This window comes from Artemia sp. Qi Xiang Cuo, chromosome 7, assembly GCF_049724085.1.
Source record: "Artemia sp. Qi Xiang Cuo chromosome 7, ASM4972408v1, whole genome shotgun sequence".
Taxonomy (NCBI): domain Eukaryota; kingdom Metazoa; phylum Arthropoda; class Branchiopoda; order Anostraca; family Artemiidae; genus Artemia; species Artemia sp. Qi Xiang Cuo.
This window is the reverse complement of record NC_142800.1, coordinates 23,038,898-23,066,327: the sequence shown is the minus strand read 5'-3', so window position 1 is coordinate 23,066,327 and position 27,430 is coordinate 23,038,898. Positions and strand designations below refer to the sequence as shown.

At 34.8% G+C, this 27,430-nt stretch overlaps 1 protein-coding gene across 1 annotated transcript in view; it reads left to right on the top strand.

Moving 5' to 3' along the window:
- Window positions 1-27,430, top strand: part of LOC148950062 (pecanex-like protein 1) — a 102,793-nt gene that overhangs the window by 42,147 nt on the left and 33,216 nt on the right. Inside the window, exons 8-12 of the mRNA XM_089091771.1 lie at window positions 2,309-2,548; window positions 8,791-9,004; window positions 12,508-14,780; window positions 17,334-17,522; window positions 19,213-19,406. Coding sequence (XP_088947897.1) covers window positions 2,309-2,548; window positions 8,791-9,004; window positions 12,508-14,780; window positions 17,334-17,522; window positions 19,213-19,406 — 3,110 coding nt within the window. The remainder of the gene's footprint in view (window positions 1-2,308; window positions 2,549-8,790; window positions 9,005-12,507; window positions 14,781-17,333; window positions 17,523-19,212; window positions 19,407-27,430) is intronic.

The following is a 27,430-nucleotide window of genomic DNA, read 5'->3' as shown; positions in this document are numbered from 1 at the left end:
AATGTAGCACACGTGTCTTTTGGCAAGATTTTGAAAAGCTGCTTCTCTGGGCTATGATGTCATATTTAGGTGACTCTGCTCCCTGATTCCTGGTTGCTTGTTTACTAGATTTCAGCTAGACTTTTTTAAGTAGCAAAAGACAATATTAAAATAGAATGCAATATCTGAGACAAACTACATCTTCGTATATAAAAACGATGTAGCACACGTGTCTTTTGGCAAGATTTTGAAAAGCTGCTTCTCTGGGGTATGATGTCATATTTAGGTGACTCTGCTGCCTGATTCCTGGTTGCTTGTTTACTAGATTTCAGTTAGACTTTTTTAAGTAGCAAAACACAATATTAAAATAGAATGCAATATCTGACACAAACTACATCTTCGTATATAAAAACGATGTAGCACACGTGTCTTTTGGCAAGATTTTGAAAAGCTGCTTATCTGGGGTATGATGTCATATTTAGGTGACTCTGCTGCCTGATTCCTGGTTGCTTGTTTACTAGATTTCAGCTAGACTTTTTTAAGTAGCAAAAGACAATATTAAAATAGAATGCAATATCTGACACAAACTACATCTTCGTATATAAAAACGATGTAGCACACGTGTCTTTTGGCAAGATTTTGAAAAGCTGCTTATCTGGGGTATGATGTCATATTTAGGTGACTCTGCTGCCTGATTCCTGGTTGCTTGTTTACTAGATTTCAGCTAGACTTTTTTAAGTAGCAAAAGACAATATTAAAATAGAATGCAATATCTGACACAAACTACATCTTCGTATATAAAAACGATGTAGCACACGTGTCTTTTGGCAAGATTTTTAAAAGTTGCTTCTCTAGGATACGATGTAATATTTGAATGATTCCACTTCATGATTCCCCGCAACTCATTCTTTACTAGGTTCCAGGTAAGAGAAGTCGAAGGCTTTTTCCTTTGTATAATATATATTTATAATCATTGAACCAATTCCTTTCAAATCCATCGAATCAAACAAATTGTAAAAGGATGGCTAAACAAAATCTTCCAAATCATCAGTTGGCTATATTCGGAACAATATATTTAGTTGTCAGTAAAGTGCGGATAACATTATACCATTAGGGTTGTTAATGGGGTGAGGGTGGTCTGCCTAACTTACTTGATACGATAACGTTATTTATGGTTGTAACCTACGAATATTACGTACGAAGGTACAGTTTTTTGTCAAAAAATTGATTTCATCTTCAACATTATGTTTTGTCAATTATAAAAGCACGTAGATGTAGCAATTTCCTTTACAATGAGCTATTAACCAGCTCTATGATTTTCCAGTGTCCTGCTAGCAGCAGAGATAAAAAAAAAACAGATAAAAAGAGGACACATCAGTGCTACCCATGTAAAAACGGGATTTCTCTTGTTTTTCCAGCCAGAGGACTGTAAGTTTTCTGAATAGGGTTTTTGGCCATGGCACTTCCAATGGTAGTTTTATTCTGGCCAACACCATTTTTTAGGGTTTTTAGGCTATTTTTCGAATCTCCTTAAATTTGTTTTCAAAATAACATATTACATATAGACTAATTTAGATAATAGTTATCATTCATGAATCAGCTAGAGATGACAATTTTTCTCACTAGTCATTTTATTTTACGTGTTTTCAATTTTTGGTTACTATGGGTCATTGTTCATCCTCTACTAGGTTACAGCTATCGCTGCAGCCATGATATATTTTGTTAATTTATTCGTATATTATCATTTCTAGTCGTCTTAAGTTTAGCTCCTTTGAGTGTCACTGCTTTTTTTGTCGAAAGATTTGTTGTTTTTTTTGTGTCTTTTGTTTTTTTTTTTTGGGGGGGGGGGGTCCAGAAAAATTACTAGAATGCACCCTAAGGTAATGTACCCGTCGCTGACGGACTACCATTTCAAATGCGCTTTCTTATCGATGCTTGTTCTATCTTTGCTGGGGGCATCTATTTAGTAGTGAATAATAATGAGTGCGTGATGCTGTGTTCGCTGAGGATCGTTTTCAGAGAATTATGAGGATCGTAATTAGAGGCTGATATCGTTAGGTAAAAATTATTAATTTGTTTTAAATCTCCACTGTGTAGGCCAATACTTTACCATGGTATATATTTCTTCAGTTTTAGAATACTGTAAGTTAAATTACCTTTTTTTAAAGTCCTAAACATGTATTAGGCGCTGGTAACTAGTACATTAACTGATATGAAAGATTTTTGTTGACAGAGAAGACGAATTCAAAACCAAATACAGACTGAGTGTACTTTTTAGTCTTCTTTGTAACAGAAAATTTCGCTATTTTGTAGTTATTTGTTTTTGTAGCTATTCCGGCAGCCAATAGTACGGAACAATCAAATGAAGTATGGCATTCGCTGTCAGAAGATTCTGAACTTGATGAAGATCCTAAAAGTCCCTTATTAATTGCACCCCAAGCAGAATCTCGTCCAAATTCTGAGCATGGAGCATGTCGATCAGAACTAGAGAAGCTGATAATTGATATCCTATCTCGTGATTCTATTGAAGGTTGTGAAAAAGAACTAGAAAAGCTGAGAGACACTCTAAGTAAGTTGTGTATTTTTTTGTTTTTTCAAGCGTAGCGTTTCATTTATTCACCATTTTTTGCCCTTGGTAATACAAAAAGTGCTATGTGATGATAATTGCAAAAATGAGATTGACACTCAGCAGCTAGAACTATACTAGCTGAATTTACATGCCACCCTGCTCAACTATATGCTAGATCAACCGGATTAACCTGCTTATTCTAGTTTTCGATTGGATTCTCGGGGTATTTAGGCGCTTTCTCTTTTCAAAAATGTATTATCTATTTCTTGTTAGAATAAACAGTTGAAAAGTGTACCTTTGTATTCTGTGCTTATTTTTTCCATGTTTCCAAGACATTAGAAATGTCTCTCTTGTCCAAGTGGATGGACTTTAAACCTGGGAGTTATTTATCCTTCTTGTTTTTTCATCTTGGCTATAACTAGTTTCTCATAATATAATATCTTTAGAATTAATATGGTAAAGTTGGAATGAAAAATATAATGCAAATGGCTCAGTGTTGTTAGCTTAACTGTAACCTAGAATTGGCATTGTTGAATGTTGTTAATTTTGTTTCCAGTTGGTTTTAGCATTCAAAAAAAAAATTGCCCTTTCTCTTAAGTGTGCTACTATTTAGCTGTTTCTCATTAGAAATTGAACTATATCCAAGCCCTATCGGTTGTTCTATTTCGTTTTTTTTATTTATTTCACAAAATATTTAGAAATTATAGTTTTTTTTTTTATCCAAAATGGAGTGTATTCTCTAGTCTCACACAAAGAAATACTTGGCAAATTGAGCTCAGTATAAAAATACGTTTTAATTTGTACTTAAATAAGTCGTACTTTGATTACGCCAAGAAACCTTCCTTATGTATGAATGTTTTCTTGGTCAAGACGGAACGAACCCTCCTTGCTTTTTAGAAGCAGTAAAAAATTAGTTAAATATTTTTTTAATCTTAAAATTTTTTAAAAATTAAAAATTATTAAAGAATAATTTAATAAAATTTCCCGCAATTTTTTTTTTTTCAAAGAAAGGTAACGAGCTTCATTTAACCAAAGATAAACATATACGTTCAATAATTTTTCCAACGTAAAACTACCATAGATCACAAACAATAAAGAAGTGAAACCCAAAACCAACAGAAATTACAATTACAATCTGCACTTTACTGAAAACAAAGTACATTTGAATGTTTTTACGTTTTTTAACTGAATTTATGCATTTGTCAGTGTTTCTCTCCCATAAAAATTATGTCGTAAAACGTGACGCCCCTTGAATTAACGCGACTGTTTTTTTTTTTTATTGTCGTTTATAATATATTTTTTTTAGTTCCTATGTATTATGTTTATCACAATTAGGCTTAACAGGAAATGCAGAGTAAAAATAGTAGTTATTAGTTTTTCTGCCCAGTGAAATTGGGCTTTAAATAAGTAAATCATTTCTTCGTGTTTATGCACTGACTAAACTGCATTTATGCACTGGGACTATTTTTAGGTTGATATTTAAAGGTGTCTTTTTTTCAAGAAATCTTTCAGGATATATAGCTTGGTCGTTTCCGCTTAACAATGTCTACCATCTATTGTCACAACTTAGCTTTAGGCAATTGGAAAGCAAACCCAAATATAATAAAAATCTAAAGCCATTTAAACTGTGCAGCTTCTTTAAGCTACTCACGGAATTTCCCTGGTAGACTATACTGTATACTGCTACCACTAACAACTTACTGCTGCCCAAGCCGTCTAAGGCCAACACAGCTGAGCACACTCATTTAATCTATTCAAAGCCTTCCTCTTTACAACCTCCCAGAAAGCTACCGTTTCCCTTAAATCTTTCTTTAAGACATCCTCCAACCCCAACCGGAGACCACCTGCTTTTCGTATGGCCCTAGACGGTTGGCCGAAAAGGACAATCTTTGGCAGTCTTTCATCCTTTATCCGCGGAAAGTGACCTAGCCATCTCAACTTTTCCCTTATTATAGCCCTAGAAAGCGGAATTGAACCATACTTTTCGTAACAGCGGATTCCTTTCCAAACTCGAATTACATCTTTACACATTACATAACCATGACGAGTAGGTACTTTCATGACAACACATAATCTCGCATGCACATTTTTATATACCCGCACAACTGAACGATTGAGACTTCGCTGCTGTGCACTACAGAAAATGGGAATGCACACTAGAACCGAAGCACGAGAGACATCATGAGCCGCAAGGACGAGAAACTCGCCACTATTCTCTATATCCATCAGAACGTCGGCAAGTATATAATGCACCTGTTCCCGACTATAGCCTTCCTTAAATCCAAATTGGTTGTACTGAGTTGAACAAGCCTTATTTATGTCCTTGATCATTAGTAACTCCAACAATTTACACAGAACAGAAGAAACTGTTATAGGCCTATAGGAACAACATTGCTTGCTTTCTCTATCTTTTTTTGGAACAGGAGTCAATTTACCGACACAAAAAGAATTGGGGACAATACCAGAATAAAAAATTATTTGGAAAAACAAGTCACTCTCACTTGGAAGCTTTGAAGCGACACCTTTTGACTTATTTCTCCCAATGAATCTCCAAACTTTATTTTGGTTAGTTGCAAGACGCTTGCTCCTGCAGTCAATAATCTCAGCTTTGTTATTGGCAAGACAGTTAGCAAAACGATGCTTGGTATATAACCGTATTTCATTAACGGCACCAGATTTTTGGCCGGTCGCAATCATTCCATATTTGGTTCCAAAGCTATGAAGATTTGTAACTTTGCTGTAAAACCGGATTTATCGACCAGCTAGGTATTTCTGAACCCGAACAAACTTTATGTAAAGGAATGGCACAATGCTCAGCCCAACGCATTGCATGTGTGATTTCACTACAGTAAATGTTGATTAAAATTTTTTTCTCCGACTCGATGAGGTCTGAGGATTGTTGCAGCAGTTGGAAAAAGATCTTAATTTTATCGAGTGTGGCATCAAGCTCTGCTTTATATACAACATTTATTTTCTTCCAGTCACGTTTGATTTCCATTTCTTTACATCTTTTTTTAAAGAGAACACTATCAATGACAAAAGAGTTGGAGGTTGGTAAATGATCCGATACTGATATGCTAAAGTCAACATGGCTTGAGCCATTCGCAGTCACGCCATTCGAGCAGAGCATGAAATCAAGCAAACTTGTCGCTCCAGAGTTATGCATATACATATACGAATTGTCATTTGGTACAACATACAGATTGGACAGAGCAGACGGAAGTATTTGAGTTCTTGAGTGACCTGGCATTGAGAGGTCGCAGTTCACGTCCCCAGCGAGGATAACACGATGAGATGCATAAGCACACTACTTCAAAGATTTAGCAAGCTTTATTGTTGCACGGGAGAACTTTTCTTTGGAAGCCAAGTTCTTGTAATCAGTTGGTAAGTAGCAGCAATATACTATCAGATTTGCAAATTTTATGCCAAGGAAACACTCGTTCTCGACAAATACTGATGCCGAAAGATGAAAACGGATTAGTATCGTCATTCCGCCGGAAGGTCTTCCTCTGCCCGAATTCTTAGCTGGCACCCCGTAAAGGCGAGTTTTGCCATTCACTTTTAACAGAGAAAGTGAGTCGGCTGAAAGGAAATGTTCTTGTAGACACAAAACGTCGTTCCAAGACATCAATCTCTCAATCAGTGGGAGTTTATTGACTAAACCGGCCTTCAGGTTCCACGAAGATACTTTTAGCTTAGAGTTGATCATGACTTCATCATGAGCTTTCTGGGTACGGGGCACTTAACACTGTAGCACGGATGGTCTGTCTGCTTACAGAGAGCACACTTTAGTGCAGCGCAGGGTTTATCTTTATTGTTCGCATAATTGCACTGCAACGGGAACAGCGAGTAGCGTCTTTACAGTCCTTAGCAGCGTGACCGTACTCTTGGCACTGAAAACACCTCATTGGCAAATACCGATACGCGTCTATTCGGAAGCGCTCATAGCCCAGAGTTATAGGGCTGTTCATTGCTAATTGTCAATCGTCCTTACTTTCAAAGACAAGCTTGTATGAGCGAGTTTGTCGAATTCTCTCGGCTTTCGTGCAATTCCTAATCATTGGACATAGATCGTTCGGCGTTACCTCATCGGGAACATGTCTATAATACCTCAATGAGCGGAGGTCTCCAGCCGAGCATCAATTTCTGTAGCACTGTTTAGCGCTTCAGCAAGAGACTTTGCTGCATCTTTGTCATCAAGTATCACGCACAACTCTTTGCTAAGAGGCCTCAGGTTCACTATATGGGTGCAGCAATCACCGGCAAGGCCCTGAAGATACTCCTTGCGACTTTCGGGCTTTTTGAGTCTTTTTGGAGGTTGTTTGAGAATCACAGAGGAAGAAGGTTTTGTTGTATCCGGGTTTGTTGTATTTGCACTCACAGTCGCACTAGCCGTATTTCATGCCGATCTGAAGAAGCTTAGGTGGTCAATAAGATTGTCCACAGTAGAATGAAGCTCACTGACCTGGCGAGTCAGTATGGCTGTAACCTCCCTTTAGAGTATGGGTACCTCGTCAGGCTCATAGATTACAAACTTGGGGAGGACTACTCTCTTCTCGTCACAAGTCAGGATGGCTCTTATCAGATCAGGAACCTTGTCCTGGGGCTTAACACGATCTGTAGAACGAGTAGACATAGCGACTAACTGCCATAATTCATCCTTTGCCTTAGTTAGCATATCAGCTTGGAAATATTGTATTGCCTTCTCCACTATTTCATCATACTTGTTACCCGCTTTGATTACTCGGAAGACGAAGTTCAAAACTGGGCTATAAACCAAGTCTGGCTTCACACTACTCATTTACCTTTCGGAATGAAATAGCCTCTGACGCAATAAACTAAATCAGTGGGCGGTCAGATTCAGATGCAAAATCACAGAGCGTATTCCAATCAGAGAGGCCGGGGGTGGAGCAAATAGTCATCAGAGAATACTGAAATCACCCAGGAACAAGGGAAGTATAAGTACCTCACCTTTTCCCCGCAATTTTCGGGTAACTGAATACCAGCGGATACAATACGGAGCTTCCGTGGGGCTCCTTCCCCTCTTTTGCTTTTTCCCAGTAAAAAATAAGTACCTTAATATATGGGAACAAAGGCGCTATATGAAATTGGCGTTATAGATGGCACTCCAGTCTACTTGAGAAAAAAAATGACGCTGGTGAGGATGCCCAGAGAGAAGGACCTATTCTAGGTATTGGAGAAGATCTCTCAATTTAGCTCAACTATAAATCTAACTATTAGAGAGTCCAAATCAATATGAAAACAATCTCAAAGTAGTGCAATAGCTTTATCCCATTAACAGCAAACAAGCAAACTCAGGCATAGTAACTCTGGAAATAACATAGATGGCACTCGCGTCGGTTCGCAGACTTATCTTCCTTTTCTTCCAAACTTTTTTCAACTGTGACAAAAAAAAACCCTGGGCAGGGCCTATTCTACTTTTAATATTTTCACTGTACCGTATCATTTCTAAAATTTAGACGCTTGAAAATCTGTCAAAAAGGTGTACAAAATAGCCTCAAAATATGAATTTATAGAAAGTACAGAGACAAATTTTAATGTTTCATAAGATATTATTGTTCCAGGATTATTTTTAGTTGAATCGTTTTTTAACATTTTTTTTTAGACTTTTGGCTCAATTTTTGACTGCCCAAGAAGTTTTGGCTACCTGAATTTGAGGTCTTAAGGTCTTCCAGGTCTTAATTTTGTGTTACTCAGCAGGTAAGATTAGGTATAAAAAAAAACATTCAAAAACTTTTGAAGAAGAGTAAAAATATTTTGGCTTTTTCCGTAAAATGTGGCATTTATGTATTTTTTTTAGGTGAAACTGAAGTCTCAATCAATTTCAAAGCTGGTATTCATTCTGAGGAGGTTCGAATACGTAGTAAAATACCCTTAAAAACACATTCAAAATTAAAGTATTTATTTTTACTTTGAGATAAAATTCGTTCCTTTAAGTATTAGGACGTCCATGGTTCTGGATTTTTGTAAAGTTTAGTTTGTTATTCTCCAGATTTTTCTGATCATTCTTGCATAAAAAATTATTTCTGTTGCAATTTGTTCCAGGTGTGACTTTTTTTATGTTGAATACTCCGTCATTTCATTGTCATCCTTCAGCCTAATTTTATTTCTTATCTTAGGTGTAAAACACCGATATCCGTAAATACTTCATAGTTTTTTAACTTTCTTTTTGTTGGCCTTACCGTCGAATGGCGAAACTCTAAGTTTTATTTCTCTTTCAGATAAGAGCCAGATTATATGTTTAAAGAGCCGTTCAAATGAGTCAGACGTGGCTGGTCCATCCTCAACAGGGGACTCTGGATCAAACCTATATCCCTGGTCGCCAACAAGGAGCAATGCAAAAATACCACAAGCACAAGAGGATTATTCATCAATTCTTAGGTCCAGAACACCAACACCACGTCCCTTCAGGAGTCGTCCACGACATATCAGCGAGTATGTAAATTTTTATGGTTTTTTTTTTTGTGAAAAAAGGGAAGTTGGAATTTGATCGTTCCCCTAGCTGTTTTTTAATATGCGATTTACGGATATTCGGTAAGAACCAAGTGGTCAAAGACGTTAGAATGCGCGATATAAGTTTGGATATCGAATTACGATCACAGATTTCAGTTTTGGGGAAAGCCAAGTATCGCCGATGAGAAAACGACATTGAATCATGGATTTCCATGCATATTTTATTGACAGTCAAGAACAGGAATGCAGAGATATAGCCCCAAATTAGTTGTTTTCTAGTGATACAACCTTGCTCATCAGATAATTTTATTTCTTTGTTAAGTCAAAAATCAGCTGTTTTAACTTTCCAGTGGTTTGCCTCACACTCGGCTGTTAAATAGTGGTTTGAATGCATCTCCATCTTTTATCAGACCTTGGCCCAGGTATGGAAAAAGTTTCAAGGCTTCCAGCAGCAGAATTCAACAGAATTGCAAAAGCTGCCAAATATTTCAGCAAATTTCAAAATCAGCCAATGAATTTCACCAGGCCATGAAAACTGCCAAGTAGCATTGCTACTATGCTACCCCACTTTTCCCACGCCGGCTTTGGGCCTTTGCTAACGTTCTGAACGACCGTTCTCTATCTCCTTACCTTAAATTTTTTCTCCATTCTTCTGAGAACATGCTTACTTTTGACGAATTCTCACTTAGTCCTTCCCAAAACCTTACAATGTCGTATGTACGCGACCCTAGTATCTTGACAGACACATAATGGCTTAATAATAAAACAATATTATTTGTATTTAAAAACCCGAGGGTCCGATACAAAATTCGTGATTTTTCGGAAATTCGTGAATTCGTGACATCTCACGACAACCACATTAAAATCGAGTCTAATTTACCAGGGCTGATGTTGCAGCTGGTCATTTAAAACGTTGGAAACGTTTCAAATGACGTTGTAGTACTTCTGTATCTATCCAAAATCTATCCAAAATGTTCTTTTTTGTAATAGATGCGTACTATGAATATGATAACCGTTTTGAAGTATTTCAAAACGGTTACAAAGCCAAATACAAAATTCATGAACCACATTAGAATCGAACTCAAACACTAATGTACTTCTATTTTTGTACTTCTATATTATTTACTTCTATATTAATGTACTTCTATAAACTATGTACTTCTATTTTTGTACTTCTATATTATGTACTTCTATATTAATGTACTTCTATAAACTATGTACTTCTATTTTTGTACTTTTATATTATGTACTTCTATATTAATGTACTTCTATATTAATGTACTTCTATAAACTATGTACTTCTATTTTTTAAGTTTACATCTCACCTTCGTCGCCATCAGCACAAAATTCCCTACAATTTTTATGGAGTTGTTGACACCACCACGAGTCGCACACATCAGTGGCTGATGTAAGAATGTCAAGAAGTAGCTCATCAATTGACCCTAATCTGACTCTAAACCTCCTGCCTGACCCTAATCTGAGATAGTTCCTGGCCCCTCAGGAGAAAATTTTCCAATCTGTCCTCATGCCTAGTGGTTTGTTATTCAAAAAATCAGTGTTTAAAAGTTTGAAAGAATAACACAGTTAGACTTAGTTTGATAACTTCACTTTTGTAGTTGTGAATATGTAGAAAAAATAAAACACACTAAAACTTATAGATTTGATAAATTTTGGTTAATTTAAAATTTATTCTTTTAAACAAATCCATTGATAGAACAAACCTATTCTTCTCAAATGCTAGTTGAATGTGTATATTTGAAAACTGATTTTAAAGGAACAGGGATTCTTAGGATGTGCTCCACAATAAAAAAAAGAATACATTAAATGCTCAAATTCTTTTTTTATATCTGAAATTTCCTACAAGTTTGAGCGCAATTTCTTGAGCTCAAAAATCCTTTGCTAGTCGGAAAATCCAGATCTGATCGCAAATCCTTTATGAGGAAATAAAGAATTGAATCTTGATAGACTCGAACACGTAACTTTCCAAGTAAGCCCAAGTCCAAACATGCCTGAAAATCAACTGATTCTTTGGTAAAAATGGTCTCTCAGCTTATGAAAACAGTTACATAGCTTGAATAAAGATTACTATTCTCAGCTTTGTTGCTAGTGGTTTTCCCTTTTTAGTTTCACATTTATTTACATCGCTTCTTTATCGTAACAAACGTTTGAATTTAACTAAACAAAACAAAATGACAAGTATGTCTTTTTTAAAAGTTCCCTTAGAAAATTTCTGTGGAAAACATGCTACCTATATTTTTACTTTCTCAAACGGCCCATGTCTCGAACCAAAGCTGAACGTCGGTGTTTCATTTAAGTTTGATTATGCTGATATGTTTTTGTTTCTGCAGAAAGAGAAAAGACATAAAAAAAGCATTGCTAATCAACTTCTAAAAATTGTATAAAAATTAATAAAATTATAAACTCAAAGATAGATACAAAAATTGATTTACTAATGTAAAGATTAACTTTGGGATACGATTTTACAAGCTATCATCATTTGTGGATCATACATGATCCAATGCAACTATTCCTATATAATTTCTATCCCCTTCTTCGTTTAATAATGATTTTAGGTGCGTGCAGAGGAAGATTTGAGTTTTTTTCACCCATCCTGTCTGATATAGTTTTGGGTCTGATATGGTTTTGGGTATCTGTCTTGGACGTTTCTCCGAAAAACTGACCGAGTTCTTTGATTTTTTAAATAAAATGGAGTTGCCATCAATCCATGCCTAATTGGAGAAAAAGCCAAGATAGATAGTCTGAGTGGAGAGGCACAGCTGGCATAAGCCCTTTTCAGCATGTATAAGATGAGTAATCGACCTTAGTATTAAATGATGATGATTATATGGAAAGAAAGAGGAATGGGACAGTATTCAACAGTCAGTTATTAACTGTAATGTTCTTCATTGGATAAATTTTCTGGACTGTGCTTCAATCTTCCCAAATTTTCCCCAGATTTTTTTCTTTTCAAGCCAATGTTTTTTTTTTGTTGTTTTTTTTGTTGTTATTTTTGTGTTTTTTTTTTGTTTTTTTTTTTTTACTTTTAAATAAGGATTCGGCCCACTTGGGCTTGTAATAGTTAATTTTTTGGATAAATACATTATCTATCTTATTCATTTATCAGGAATTAAGAATTACCGTGAAAGGTCGAGCACTGCCCCCAAAACCTATCGTCTGGTTCTCATGCCCCAAAGGGGCATCAATAATCCTAGTTAAAAACCTCTGCCATAGGAAATGAATATTTTTTTAGTAGGATTCCACCCTCTCGCAAGACAAATGAAAGGAATTTTTTTATTGGTAGAAATGTCTCTCCTTAAATATTATACTTTGAACAAAATTTTCAGAATCAACTTACGGTTTCTAAGTGCTTAAACATGATGATATATACACATCAAGATTTAATTCAGCTGTAGTAATTTACCCTCTTTTCCGGTTGCTTAAATTTGTACCTCGAGTCACCAATTAACGCCATTCTTTATTCACAGCCAAGGTGAGTCGAGCACTCATGAAGAGAGTCCTGAAAACTCTAGCCAGTCAGCTCTTCCTTGGAATGTATACAGCATTGAATCAAAATCAGGATCCGACCAGTTGACTCAAATTGGTCCTTTACCCTTACCACCTCTTGGACGTCCATGGGTAGTGGGCAACCTCAATGATGGTACAACAGTGTCACAAATATTCTCAAATCTAAGATCCGAACGCACATTTACATCCCCTGGGAATAGCTCACTTAGTTTTGGGAATGCTAGTGTTCTTCTTACCGATAATCCAAGTGTGCGGTTTGTTAGAAATAGAATAAGGACTTATGGACCACGTAGAGGACGAGATCATTTAGCACCAGCAAATGATGGAATTTTACCTAGTGCTTCACCAGATTATTTCCACCCTCTAACGCTGCATGCCATGCTTAATTCACTACCTGCAGCTATTGCGTCTCACGAGGAACATGATAAGATAGATGAGGTAACTGTCCCCAAAGTAAAACGATATTATAAACTTAAAATGTGGAAAAGATATTTGAAGATTCGGTATGACCGCCTTCAGCTACTCTCGCTTTTGGATCGAAACTGGAGTATACTAGAACTTCTAATTTCAGTGCTACTTGCTGTAATTACTGCACTTTTGGGGGCAACCCTACTCAGCCGAAATCTATGTCACGATTTTACGGCGTTTCTCCTTTGTGTGGTTATTGGAGGTTGCCAGTATAGCTTATTCAAATCTGTGCAGCCGGACGCAGCATCCCCTACTCATGGTTTTAATCGTTTGGTAGCATTTTCCCGTCCTACATTTTTTTGTTTATTTAGTGGATTAGTCATACTTATTGATATTTATTTACAAAAGGACCCAACAATGTCAAGGTTTTTAGTTTATGGAATTGATATAAGTAATGTGAAACTATGGATGAATATTAGAGACTTTCTTCTTCTTTTGATACTGTTGTTTCCGATTATTTTCACTCTTGGAGTCTTGCCTCAAATAAGTACCTTCCTAGTGTACATATTGGAGCAGATTGATATTCATTTGTTTGGAGGAAGTGCTGTCACTGGACTCCTTAGCTCCGTCTATGCAATATTGCGTAGTATTCTTCTTATTGCATTTTTGTATAGTTTTGCTTATGTTGGTCTAATTCAACCAGAAAGAACACAGCATGTTTTATTTTCTATCTTTTGTGGAATTTTAGTAGCTACGTGTTATCACTTTTCTCGTTACTCAAGTGACCCGAGTGTACTCATAAATTTGACGAGAAATATCAAAGAGACTGTTCATAGTGGTGATTTTGTGGATCCACTACCAGCAAAACTAAGAACTACTGTTTTAAAACGCTTAAAATCGGACATAATTATTTGTATTCTTATTGGAATATTCGTTTTTGCAGTGCATGTTAGTACAGTATTCACAGTGTTGCAACGACCTCTCACCGATATTCTGTGGACTATCAGTGTAGTTTTGGGATTTGTGTTGCATTATCTAATACCTCAAGCTAGAAAAAAGCTACCCTGGTCCTGTTTTGCTCACCCTTTCCTGAGACCGAATGAGTATGAGCGATTTGAAGTATTTGAAATGGCAAAGCTAATGTGGTTTGAAAGATTTTATGGCTGGATTGGTTTCTTTGAAAAAAATATTGTTTATGTAGTACTCTATTTATGTGCCTTCACAAGAGATTCAAATACAATCATTGAAAAATATGGAGTTCATATTGGAACACTTATTGTTGTTGTTTGTGCTGTGAAATGTGTGAGAAGCACATTGTGCAATCCGTCACATAGTTATATTGTCGTTCTATTTGCTGTTATGCTGTTCAAATATGATTTGGCTGAACGAAGTGAAACTTTTTTAGTTGACTACTGTATCCTACTATCTGTATATAAAAAAGTGAGTGAAATGCTGTTAAAAATTCAATTTGTGGCAACATATGTCGCCCCATGGCAAATATCTTGGGGTTCTGCATTCCATGCCTTTGCTCAACCGATTAGTGTGCCCCATTCCGCTATGCTGCTTGCACAGGCTGTAGTTTCAAGCATTGTGTCGTCTCCTCTGAGTCCTTTTCTTGGTTCTGCCATCTTTTTGACTTCGTATCCAAGGCCCATCAAATTCTGGGAGCGTGATTATAACACGAAACGAATAGATAGTTCAAATACGAAGCTAGTTTCTCAACTTGAGAGAAATCTTGGAAGTGATGACAACAATTTGAATGGTATATTTTATGAGCAATTGACACGATCGCTTCAAGATACTTTAGCCGGTGATTTGCTCTTAGGTAAGAGATATTTTTGACAACTTTTAGTTTAAATAGAAAAACTTTCTAAATGAATGACAATTTGTCAACTGTGTTAGAAATTGCAGTATTGACCTACTTTTTGTAGAACAGGTAATGCTTCATCATTGACATGTATGATGGTAACCACATCTAAAGTCAAATTCATGAAATTAGGAGAAACGATTTGTTCTGCTGTTGTTGTTGCCATTTCTAGCTGTTGAACGTTCTAATATTACACTTATTCTAAACACAGCTTATAATTTTTCCCAAAAATTTGTGTGAATAAGGGCTATGAAATTCTTTTTTTTAAGCGGAGTCCTTCCACTCTCCTTCTCTTAGGAAGAGGGATGGAGAAAGTTTGTTTGGAGTAAGTAACTAGAATGACAAAATTCCGTTAAAATAGAGAAGAAAATAATGACAAGTATTTTGACTGCACATGAACCGTTCGAAGGCCAATGAGGCCTTTTGATGGCCTAATTAGACTTGAAAAAATTAGATCATTTTCAGTATTTAAAAAGATCTATAAAGTAGATCCCTTTTATTAATACAACTTAACAAACATGGTGACATCCACGGCTTCCTATGTTCATTTTCCTTGGTTGTATATGAATTGTCACGCATGGCTTATTAATCATCGAAACCAGTCTATAAAATCCTTTAAAACATAAATTTATGTTAGTATAAATGCAAATAAAGTTATTCAAATCTACTTCAGTAATTTCAGTTTTTTTTTTTTTTTTTTTTTTTTTTTTTTTTTTTTTTTTTTTTTTTAGCGCTGAGAATGGACTTGGTGAATTTTTGTTGACGGGTCCTAGGGTACACGAGCATCTAGTCCAGTTGATATTCCAAAAATAGTTAGGTACATATATAAAAATAAGTTACCCAGAAAAATAAAAAAGCTAATTATAGAACCTACATCTCATTTAGGTGAATGTATGGGTTTCTGTCTTTTTACTTTTGCTTTTCATTCGACTAAAGAGAAAAGACCCACTCTTACACAAGACTAATCTTTTACTAAACGATTATGGCACAGATTAAATTAGCCCTAGCTACTTCCTAAAGTTTTTAACAAGCCTAATGTTATTTCCTAAAGTTTCCCTAACTTTTAGGTTAAAATACTAAAACTTTGTGAAAAACCTAATGGTATTTCCTGAAGTTTATAGCAAGCCTAATAATGAAAAAGACTGAAAACAAAAGAACGTGCCGTTTTATGAATATTTCTGATGAAATTCAAAGAAACTTCTTCAAATACAACAAATTTGATAATTTGAGATTGAATACCATGTTAAGCTTGCTTTGAATTTTGTATTTATTTTTAGATAACGCTATACTGCCAGTGGCAATGGTAGTTTTGAATTTCTAAAATGTCTACGTTAAAGAGTAAAAGATTCGCTGCTTTTCTTTGGGTTATACCCATAGACATGTCAGTTTGTAAGAGACCGCAAGTAGCATTGATGTTCTAAAGTTCCTTGCGCCTTTTCTTCCATGCCATCATCAAAAGTTATGTAATATGTCCTTCCAGGGTTTCCTAGCAGAGTATTTCAGAGTATTACAGAGTTTTCTCAACAAATCCACCATTCTTACCGGAGAAAGGTGAATGTCCGCCATCTCGCGGAGTGCATGGATTTCTCGTATTGCCTTGTATCTGCGTATTTCAGTAGTAAACCCTTAATTAAAATCATGCAATTATGAACTTGCTGGACTGACTTAGCGATTTGAAGCTAAAAGCAGCCGTATTTATTCAACAAGGGTGTAATTTACGCTAGTTTTTGGAACTAGGAATTATTTCTAAATTGTCACCCAATCGAATATTTTTGAAAGTTGGACTAAAAATATTGTTTTTCTGCTAAAATCAAAGAAATAAATCCTAAGAAAAATCGTTCGCCAGCAAGAAGAAAAAGCAGAAGAACGATCAAATGAATATTTTGTCTTTGTGCAACTAGACGTCCTCAGCATTGAAAAGGGGGATAATTTAAGTTATAACAATTTGAAAAAAAGGAAAGAATCTAAAATCAAAAAGAATAAAAGACAAATTTAGTCAATATATACAATAGATATTTCATGTAAAAATGTTCTGTTTAAGTGGTTTGACTAGATTTTCAGTTCTAGATTTGTGGAAATTTCTAACGTGCACACTCATAAAGCTCTGGGAGAAAACAACATCTAAAATACTGAAGATCCTAGTGCCAATCTTGCTAAATTTCAAACTTTACCCAATATGATAAGGTTTCTGCTCGATTCTGCATTTTTTGACATTCCAGGATTTGGTTGATTCGTTCTCTGTGTTTTTTTTTTGAACATAAAGTTTATGAATTGACCGAAACCCCTTGATTTCAGAACTGGCAGAATCAATTCCCAAAGCCCGCTAGTGAAAAAACAGAATATCCCCGTTTGAGTAAATTTTGTTTGTAACCCCGAAAACATCGTCGAAGTGGTTGTTTTATCTTATGGGAGGATTTGTAATCCAAATAACACTATTAAACGTATTCAAGTAAGAAACTTGCTATTTAACCTATATAAGAGAAGTATAATTATTCCAGATTTGTTTTATAGGTCGCTGGGGGACAGTCACTCAAGGCGATTGCTTTATTCTAACATCCGACAATATGAACTGTTTAGTTCACATAATCGAAATTGCAAATGGATTAGTTACATTTCAGCTTCGTGGAATGGAATTCCGAGGTACTTACTGTCAACAAAGAGAAATCGAAGCGATCACTGAAGACGTTGAAGATGACCAAGGTAAGTGGCACATACTTTATTTTTGTCCAACTTTGTCTTGCAGTAAATTAATTGACTATTATTTCTGAACCAGATTGAGAGACAACTGTACCGTAATGTAGTTTGCTGAAAAAAGAAGCGTTTAGAGACGGGTAGCCTTAAAAAAAATTATATTAAAGCAAGCCAGAAAGAAAATACGGCTATATTTTTGAGAACTGTTTCTGAACAGTATAAAGGAGACATTTAAAGACTTTGAAGATGCATAAACTTTGCTCTATTTGCCCAACTTTTGTTTCATATTTTTATCACTGTTTTTTTTATATAGTATACTAAGCCTTGTTGCAAAGTTGGTGCTGGTTAATTGTTGATTTCTTCATGCTGTTCTAGGATGTTTTCCTTTTTAGGCATCTTAAAGAACGGAACGTAAATGAGTTTCAGATTCCTCAGCTAGAATTAAAAAAAATCTTCCATTATTCGTTATAATAGGTTTCTTTTACAGTTCTCTTGGGAGGGACTTCGCCCTTTGGGATATCTCGTCTAGGGAACCTGAAACCAACTTTGCATGTATATGTTGTTCGCAAAATGAGTGTTTAGGACAACGTTTGGATTAATAATACAACTTATGCATTGTGAGAAAAAAGTATTTTAATTTTCACCGGGAATGGGAATAACCACGAGAAAAGGTATCTTACGCTGGAGTAAGATATCTCAGCCCTAATATCTATTACATAGGTTCAAATAGGTGTGAATTTTGAGAGGCCAAGCACTAAGACACTTTCGTGGAGGTTTGATATCTCAAAATCCGTATTTTTAAGACCTCGTTTCTGTATGGGAGGATACGGACAATCTTCCTCTTTATTCATCCTGGAATCTTCAGACTACCTGGTAGTTTTGACAGGCTGTGAAAAACTTTTGGGGATTAGGAAGATAAAGCTTAGAAATAAAATTAGAATATCAGAAGCCGAGGTATTGACAGTGGTTACGTATGAGTCTAAGACGTTGGCTCTTCGTAAGCTGGAGGAAGATGTGCCAAAATTTATCAGAGGAATTGTCTAAACATATGTTTTGGTACTCTTTTGACTCATCCTATATCAAACAATAAGCTGTATAAAATATATGGCTTGATCCCACTTTCTTGGGCTATAAAGTAAGGTTAAGAATATAAAGAAAGACTAGGTCACGTTTTACGGATGTCGGATAATAGGTGGCCAAAAATCGAGTTTTTTTTTTAACCTTTAATCCGGTTCCAAGCCAAAAGTATATCGTCCCGAAACGGGATGTGAAGAGGTCATAAGAAAGAATCTAAAGGAAGTTGAAGCATTATAGATGGAATGAAAAATGAAGTTTTGAAAAGATTGGTGTGGAGGAGGGACAGGGGCAACTATGTTGGCTCTAGGTGGCTTGGTGCTGCAATTAATTGATAGTAATGCTAATAATAGTTAGTTATGAATGGCTGGGGGATTGGAAATGTTGTTTGTTGAGGGTTTATTGTTGTGCACATGATTGCTTCCACCGTACCCAGAAGAAGTACTGAATTAATAAAAAAAAAAATCGAATATGATCAAGAGTATAAGAGTTAGCAAGGATCCGAGAAGGGCCAATAAGACTTTTTTATTTAAATGCTACTACATAAGAAAAGTCAAATGCCAGAAGCATTGTTTATTTACACAACTTTTGTCTGCAAATCAAGTTGTCAGTTTACTTTTTATAGGATGCTGTTGCTGTGAACCTGGGCACTTACCTCAGATGCTTAGCGGAAATGCCGCATTTTCTCAGAGGTGGCTTGCTTGGCAAGTAACAGCTACGAAGTATGTTGTTGAGGGTTACACCGTAAGTGATAACAATGCAGCCGGAATGCTCCAAGTCTATGATCTCAGAAAACTGCTCATATCATCCTATGTAAAGGTAGGTGGTAGAAAGGCGTTACCCTAAAAAACTTACCCTCAGAAATACTCACTCTTGAAAAGCCTACCCCACCCTCCAGAGGAAACTTGCCCCAAATGACTTTATTGAAAACATCCCCACAAGTAACATTGTACCCGTAGATTGAAAAACTGCCTAATAATGACTTCTCGTCCCCTCGAAAAATTACTATGTTATGTTAATGAAACGGCCATAGGTGGATGTTGTGTCCAAAGCGGTTTCCAAGAAAGTGTTTTCTAATTCCTAACTCCACCCTTCCAGAACAGAGGTTACTGGTTTAATTGGAAAATCGTTTTACTGCGTTTACAAAACTTTCTGGGTGGCAAATAGAACTACAGCCTAGATTAAACATTGGAATTCGTTTTCAAATGCCTACCTCCACTTCTTTTGTGCTCAAAATCAGGGACTTCTTCTGATCTGGAATGTTATTATCCTATACATTGAATATTTTATACAATATGAATCGTTATACTGACAAGTAAGAAAAGAATATGAAGTCGGATTTGAAGATGTCTCCCCGGGACCTCATTCTGACCCTAGACCCATTTCTATTAGTTTTGTTTACACAGTACAAGAATTTTTGCAGCTTATGTCAAGTTGCTGCTGTACATTTTGTATACTTTTGTTTTACTATCTTTTTTTTAACCTTGGGCTATACCCATATGAAATTGTTCTTAAGATCTTCTGAAGCTATTGGGCTACTTATCTGCATGATCACTTCTATAAACTCTTGGGTTTATAGATCGAAGTTGAGATCGAAACAAAGATCGAAGTTGAGATCGAAACAAAGATCGAAGTTGAGACAAATTTACTGAAAGTTTCTTTCAGGAGGGATTCTACTCTAAAATTGGATAATTAATTCATAGTAACAATCAAGGATGACCTTGCACCTTTGCCTTCAGTAAATAACATCCCTGGTTAAATAGCTCCGTACGTCTTGGCAGAAACTACATTGCTCTTCCAAGACATGAACAGAGTTTAGTTAAGGAAATAGTTCCATAGTTGCTTTGATTTTTCTGCATCAAGAAAACTTCTCTTGAAAAAAAGTTTACAACTAACAAAAAATTGCTCCGAGAAAACCTGCCTCCACGCAAAACTCCCCCAATGAGAGCTTATCTCCGGATAGCTCGTACAGTAGTAAAAGTTGGCCTTCGAATACCTGTCCTAGAAAAATCCCCTGCACCAACTGAACAGCAAGTTGTCAAATTGGTTTCCCCTCCCCTTTCCTGATTGCAAAAACATCCACTTGTATGGTTGCGTTATATACGAGTATAGCAAAAGACTTTTCCCAGTTCATGAAAAATCGCTGTTGTAAAGTGTTGATTTAGGAGTTTGGAAACGTCTTCCCATGCTCCTATTCTGACTGTGGATCACAGTATAAATATATAAACAGTAGCAAAAATTTGGTTCAGAAATGGGACACATCACAGCGCGCGGACTGGGAACTAACAATAAGTCAGAGCAATAGGTCTCCCATAATCCAGTTGTAATGTGCTGTAAGTTTGTCATTGCGTGCGCGCGAAAGGCGGAGTCATGAAAAGACTGATGTGCGACTGATTTGTCCCAAAAAACATGACATCAAGAGGTGGCAGTGAGAAAGACAAGCAATCGCGAGAAGGCGATTATCAGAACGCGTCAACAATAGAGTGAAAACAAAATGAATTATGCTCTAAGATGTCATCTTAGCCGAAAAGGTGGCGCGCTGAAATTGTAATTATGTGTACTTATGGATGAGAATTCAAGTCTTAGTATAGTACCAATGTTCAGCTGGGACAAATCAAGGCTAAGCACTTCCTCTCAAAATCTCAAGATGCAAATACAATATTTTGTTATTACGCCACATGGCTTCATCTTCATGATCCTTTGTAATTTCAACACAGTGACCTCTACTTAACAAATCCTTACTTCTATAGTCGCCTTCTCTACTTCTTCTCTACTTCTTTTACTTTCTTCCTATTCTCACACTATCTGTCCCGCAAAAACTTGTAAGCCTTAAACATTTATATATTAGAATTCCTTGCACGATTGAACTGCAGTACCATTCAAGGCCATATCTGGGAGGGGGGGGGGCGGATATCCCTCGGTTTGACCTTTCCCCCTCGAATTTTTGTCCAACTCGTAAAAAAGTAATAAAAAGGCGTATAGAGAAATTGTAATCCCTTTGGTGATCTTTGTTTCTGATGGAAACATTAAACTTAATGAAATTTGTAAATTGGGAATCAGGATAAAAAGACAATCATTTTGATGTATTTATTATTGTCAAAATTCGGTCTTCTAGAGTTTCGGTTACTATTTGGCCAATTCATTCCTTACTTACAGTTCATTACTATGAATTGTTTGATAATCTTAATAGATGTATAAAAGTAAAATAAGATCTGTAAAGGGGAAAACTTTTGCTGCTGTAAGGCCTCCTCAAATAAATTATCAAACTATGACGCAAATTTTCAAGAGGAATGCTTTCAATGAGATAACAAGCTCTTTAAAAAATCTTGATGAATTTCTGGGGGGCCCAATCCCCCTCTACTCCTTTTAAATACATCTTTGCATACTCTATGTGCAAGCTGTTATTCCTATTTTCTGGTTATTGCTCAATATCGATAGATTTTTACAAAGTTACTTAGGACGTTAGCTTCCTTAAGACACCATAATCAACAAATCATAGGCAGCGCAATAGCGCTGCCTAAGTAAAGAACGATGTTGGCACAATGTATTGTTTATATTTTTTTTCTTTAGACCAGGGCACTTCGTATCGAAGGAGTTGTCGTAGAAACTTCGAAAATGGCTCATTCGATTGGAAGATAGTTGAGTACCCTAGAGTCTACCCTCTAGCGCACTCAAACATCTGAATTTGATGACGAAACTATCGTCAAGATCCTACCCACTTGGAAGTCATCTTCCTTTTTCTTTTTATCAAAGACTTGTTCCAATTTCCTTGTTTTTATAACTTGACTGATATATGTAAAATTAATGAATTTTACATCTTTGCAGTCAACATGAAAAGTAGATTCTTCGGATGCCAAAACTTTTGTCATAGCCATGTAGTTTAAAGTTTCGGTTCCCATTTAATCTAGCCGTATTTCTAGTGTATAATAACCTTGTACTCTGAAAGGGAATGCTTTTAAAAGCATCACGCTCAAGAGTTAGAACCAGGAGAGTTGAATTCACAGAAATTAAAAGGCTGAAATGCAAATCCTTGGGGGCCCAGTCAAACCCCACGACGATGTAGTGAATTAATACCAGGATGACGCAGCAGCTGCGATATTACAGCCTTAAGTCATATCATCTAAGCTTGCAACAACAACTTGTTAAGCATAGAAAATCTTTTCCAGTAGCTTACTCAATTTATTAAACACAAATTAAATTAAGCTTGCAACAACAACTTGTTAAGCACAGAAAATCTTTTCCAGTAGCTCACTCAATTTATTAAACACAAATTAAATTAAGCTTGCATCATCAACTTGTTAAGCATATAAAATCTTTTCCAGTAGATTACAAAATTTATTAAACACAAATTAAATTAAGCTTGCAACAACAACTTGTTAAGTATGGAAAATCTTTTCCAGTAGACTGCTCAATTTATTAAAAACAAATTAAATTAAGCTTGCAACAACGACTTATTAAGCATAGTAAATCTTTTCCAGTAGCTTACGCAATTTATTAAACACAAATTAAACTACGCTTGCAACAACAACTTGTTAAGCGTAGCAAATGTTTTCCAGTAGAATGTTCAATTTATTAAACACAAATTAAATTAAGCTTGCAATAACAACTTGTTAAGCACAGAAAATCTTTTCCAGTAGCTCACTCAATTTATTAAACACAAATTAAATTAAGCTTGCAACAACAACTTGTTAAGTACAGAAAATCTTTTCCAGTAGCTCACTCAATTTATTAAACACAAATTAAATTAAGCTTGCATCATCAACTTGTTAAGCATATAAAATCTTTTCCAGTAGATTACAAAATTTATTAAACACAAATTAAATTAAGCTTGCAACAACAACTTGTTAAGTATGGAAAATCTTTTCCAGTAGACTCCTCAATTTATTAAAAACAAATTAAATTAAGCTTGCAACAACAACTTATTAAGTATAGTAAATCGTTTCCAGTAGCTTACGCAATTTATTAAACACAAATTAAACTAAGCTTGCAACAACAACTTGTTAAGCGTAGCAAATGTTTTCCAGTAGAATGTTCAATTTATTAAACACAAATTAAATTAAGCTTGCAATAACAACTTGTTAAGCATAGAAAATCTTTTCCAGTAGACTACTCAATTTATTAAACACAAATTAAATTAAGCTTGCAACAACAACTTGGTAAGCACAGAAAATCTTTTTCAGTAGCTTACAATCAACTTGTTAAACATAGAAAATCTTTTCCATTAGACTGCTCAATTTATTAAACACAAATTGAAATAAGCTTGCAACAACAACTTGTTAAGTATAGAAAATTTTTTACAGTTGCCTGCTCAATTTATTAAACACAAATTAAATTAGGTTTGCAACAATAACTTGTTAAGCATAGAAAATCTTTTCCAGTTGACTGCTCAATTTATGAAACACAAATTAAATGAAGCTTGCAACAACAACTTGTTAAGCATAGAAAATCTTTTCCTGTAGACTACTCAATTTATTAAACACAAATTAAATTAAGCTTGCATCAACACATTGTTAAGCATAAAAAATCTTTTCCAGTAGATTACAAAATTTATTAAACACAAATTAAATTAAGCTTGCAACAACAACTTGTTAAGCATGGAAAATTTTTTCCAGTAGACTGCTCAACTTATTAACTACAAATTAAATTAAGCATGCAACAACAACTTGTTAAGCATAGAAAATCTTTTCCAGTAGATTAGTCAATTTATTAATCACAAATTAAATTAAGCTTGCAACAACAACTTGTTAAGCATAGAAAATCTTTTCCAGTAGATTACTAAATTTATTAACCCAAATTAAATTAAGCTTGCAACAACAACTTGTTAAGCATGGAAAATCTTTTCCAGTAGACGGCTCAATTTATTAAACACAAATTAAATCAAGCTTGCAACAACAACTTGTTAAGCATAGAAAATCTTTTCCAGTAGCTTACTCAATTTAATAAACACAAATTAAATTAAGCTTGCAAAAACAACTTGTTAAGCATAGAAAATCTTTTCCAGTAGCTTACTCAATTTATTAAACACAAATTAAATTAAACTTGTAACAACAACTTGTTAAGCATAGAAAATCTTTTTCAGTAGAATACTCAGTTTATTAGACACAAATTATATTAAACTTGCAAAAACAACTTGTTAAGCATAGAAAATCTTTTCCAGTAGACTCAATTTATTAACCACAAATTAAATTAGGTTTGCAACAATAACTTCCTAAGCATAGAAAATCTTTTCCAGTAGCTTACTCAATTTATTAAACACAAATTAAATTAAACTTGTAACAACAACTTGTTAAGTATAGAAAATGTTTTCCAGTAGAATGTTCAATTTATTAAACACAAATTAAATTAAGCTTGCAACAACTACTTGTTAAGCATAGAAAATCTTTTCCAGTAGACTACTCAATTTATTAAACACAAATTAAACTAAGCTTGCATCAACAACTTGTTAAGCATAGAAAATCTTTTCCAATAGACTGTTCAATTTATTAAACACAAATTATATTAAACTTGCAAAAACAACTTTTTAAGCGTAGAAAATCTTTTCCAGTACACTCAATTTATTAAATTAAATTAGGTTTGCAACAATAACTTGCTAAGCATAGAAAATCTTTTCCAGTTGCCTGCTCAATTTATTAAACATAAATTAGATTAAGCTTGCAACAACAACTTATTAAGCATAGTAAATCGTTTCCAGTAGCTTACGCAATTTATTAAACACAAATTAAACTAAGCTTGCAACAACAACTTGTTAAGCGTAGCAAATGTTTTCCAGTAGAATGTTCAATTTATTAAACACAAATGAAATTAAGCTTGCAACAACAACTTGTTAAGCATAGAAAATCTTTTTCAGTAGACTACTCAATTTATTAAACACAAATTAAATTAAGCTTGCAACAACAACTTGTTAAGCACAGAAAATCTTTTCCAGTAGCTTACAATCAACTTGTTAAACATAGAAAATCTTTTCCATTAGACTGCTCAATTTATTAAACACAAATTAAATTAAGCGTGCAACAACCACTTGTTAAATATAGAAAAAATTTTCCAGTTGCCTGCTCAATTTATTAAACACAAATTAAATTAGGTTTGCTACAATAACTTGTTAAGCATAGAAAATCTTTTCCAGTTGACCTCTCAATTTATGAAACACAAATTAAATGAAGCTTGCAACAACAACTTGTTAAGCATAGAAAAGCATTTCCAGTAGCTTATTCAATTTATTAAACACAAATTAAATTAAGCTTACAACAACAACTTGTTAAGCATAGAAAATCTTTTCCAGTAGCTTACTCAATTTATTAAACACAAATTAAATTAAGCTTGCAACAGCAACTTGTTAAGCATTGAAAATCTTTTCCAGTAGATTATCCAATTTATTATACACAAAATAAATTAAGCTTGCAACAGCAACTTTTTAAGCGTAGAAAATCTTTTCCAGTAGACTGCTCAATTTATTAAACAGAAATTAAATAAACTTGTAACAACAAGTTGTTAAGCGTAGAAAATCCTTTCCAGTAGATTACTCAGTTTATTAAACACAAATTAAATTAAGCTTGCAGCAACAACTTGTTAAGCATAGAAAATCTTTTCCAGTAGACTGCTCAATTTATTAAACACAGATTAAATTAAACTTGCAACAACAACTTGTTAAGGATAGGAAATCTTTTCCAGTAGACTGCTCAATTTATTAAACACAAATTAAATTGAGCTTGCAACAACAACTTGTTAAGCATAGAAAATCTTTTCCAGTAGACTACTCTATTTATTTAACACAAATTAAATTAAACTTGTAACAACAACTTGTTAAGCATAGAAAATCTTTTCTAGTAGACTGCTCAATTTATTAAACACAAATTAAATTGAGCTTGCAACAACAACTTGTTAAGCATAGAAAATCTTTTCCAGTAGACTACTCAATTTATTTATTTATTATTTTTTTTATTATTATTTAATTTATTTACAAACGGGTTACAATAAATAAATAAACAAACTTCTCATTTAAAAAACACAAACCAATGCATTACTGCATGCCGGACAAAACCCGAAAAAAAAAGAAAAACACTTAAAAAAAAAAAAAAAATAAGATATATAATATTTTCTTTTATTATCTTTTATTTCCTCGGACCCTAATATAACCCAACCCAAAAACAAATAAATATCTTCTCTCGCCTCCCTCTCCCACCCCTCCAACAAAAAAGTGGGAACTTGAGAATCATCCACGCAAACAACCCAACACAACTCACAAAATTCACAAAAAGAGAGGAGAAGAGAAAAATAAATAAAAAAAGGAAATAAATCACTCATCCATTCAAAACCCAAAGAATCATCTCACCAACAATATTCAACCAATGATTCTCGACACATAACCACTATCATCTTACATATTGATAAAAACAACTAACCCTGACCGACTTTTAAAATTTAACCAGAACTGTCTAGTTTCTCACCTCCCTGGGAAGTTTGTTCCAGACAACCAGGCCTGAAAAACGGTTAGAAAATGTGGAACTTGTTGTCATAGGGAATGGGGTTTGTATTGAATGGGCATTTCTTGTCTCATACCTGTCTTGAGCTTCAGTAAATCTAATCGAGAAACATGCAGGTAGCAGGCTATTAAAACTTTTAAACATGAATAATGCCGTGTAAAACTTAACTAGGCTGAACAGTGGCAGAATCTTGATACCATCGTATTGCCTTCGAACCGAGTCAGAACCTCGCATTCCAGATATAACACGAACATCTTTATTTTGAAGAACCTTCAGTGGCAGAAGAAAAGTATTAAATGTCGCTCATCAAACACTTAGACAATATAACAAATACGAATGAACTAGCGAGAAATACAGCATTCT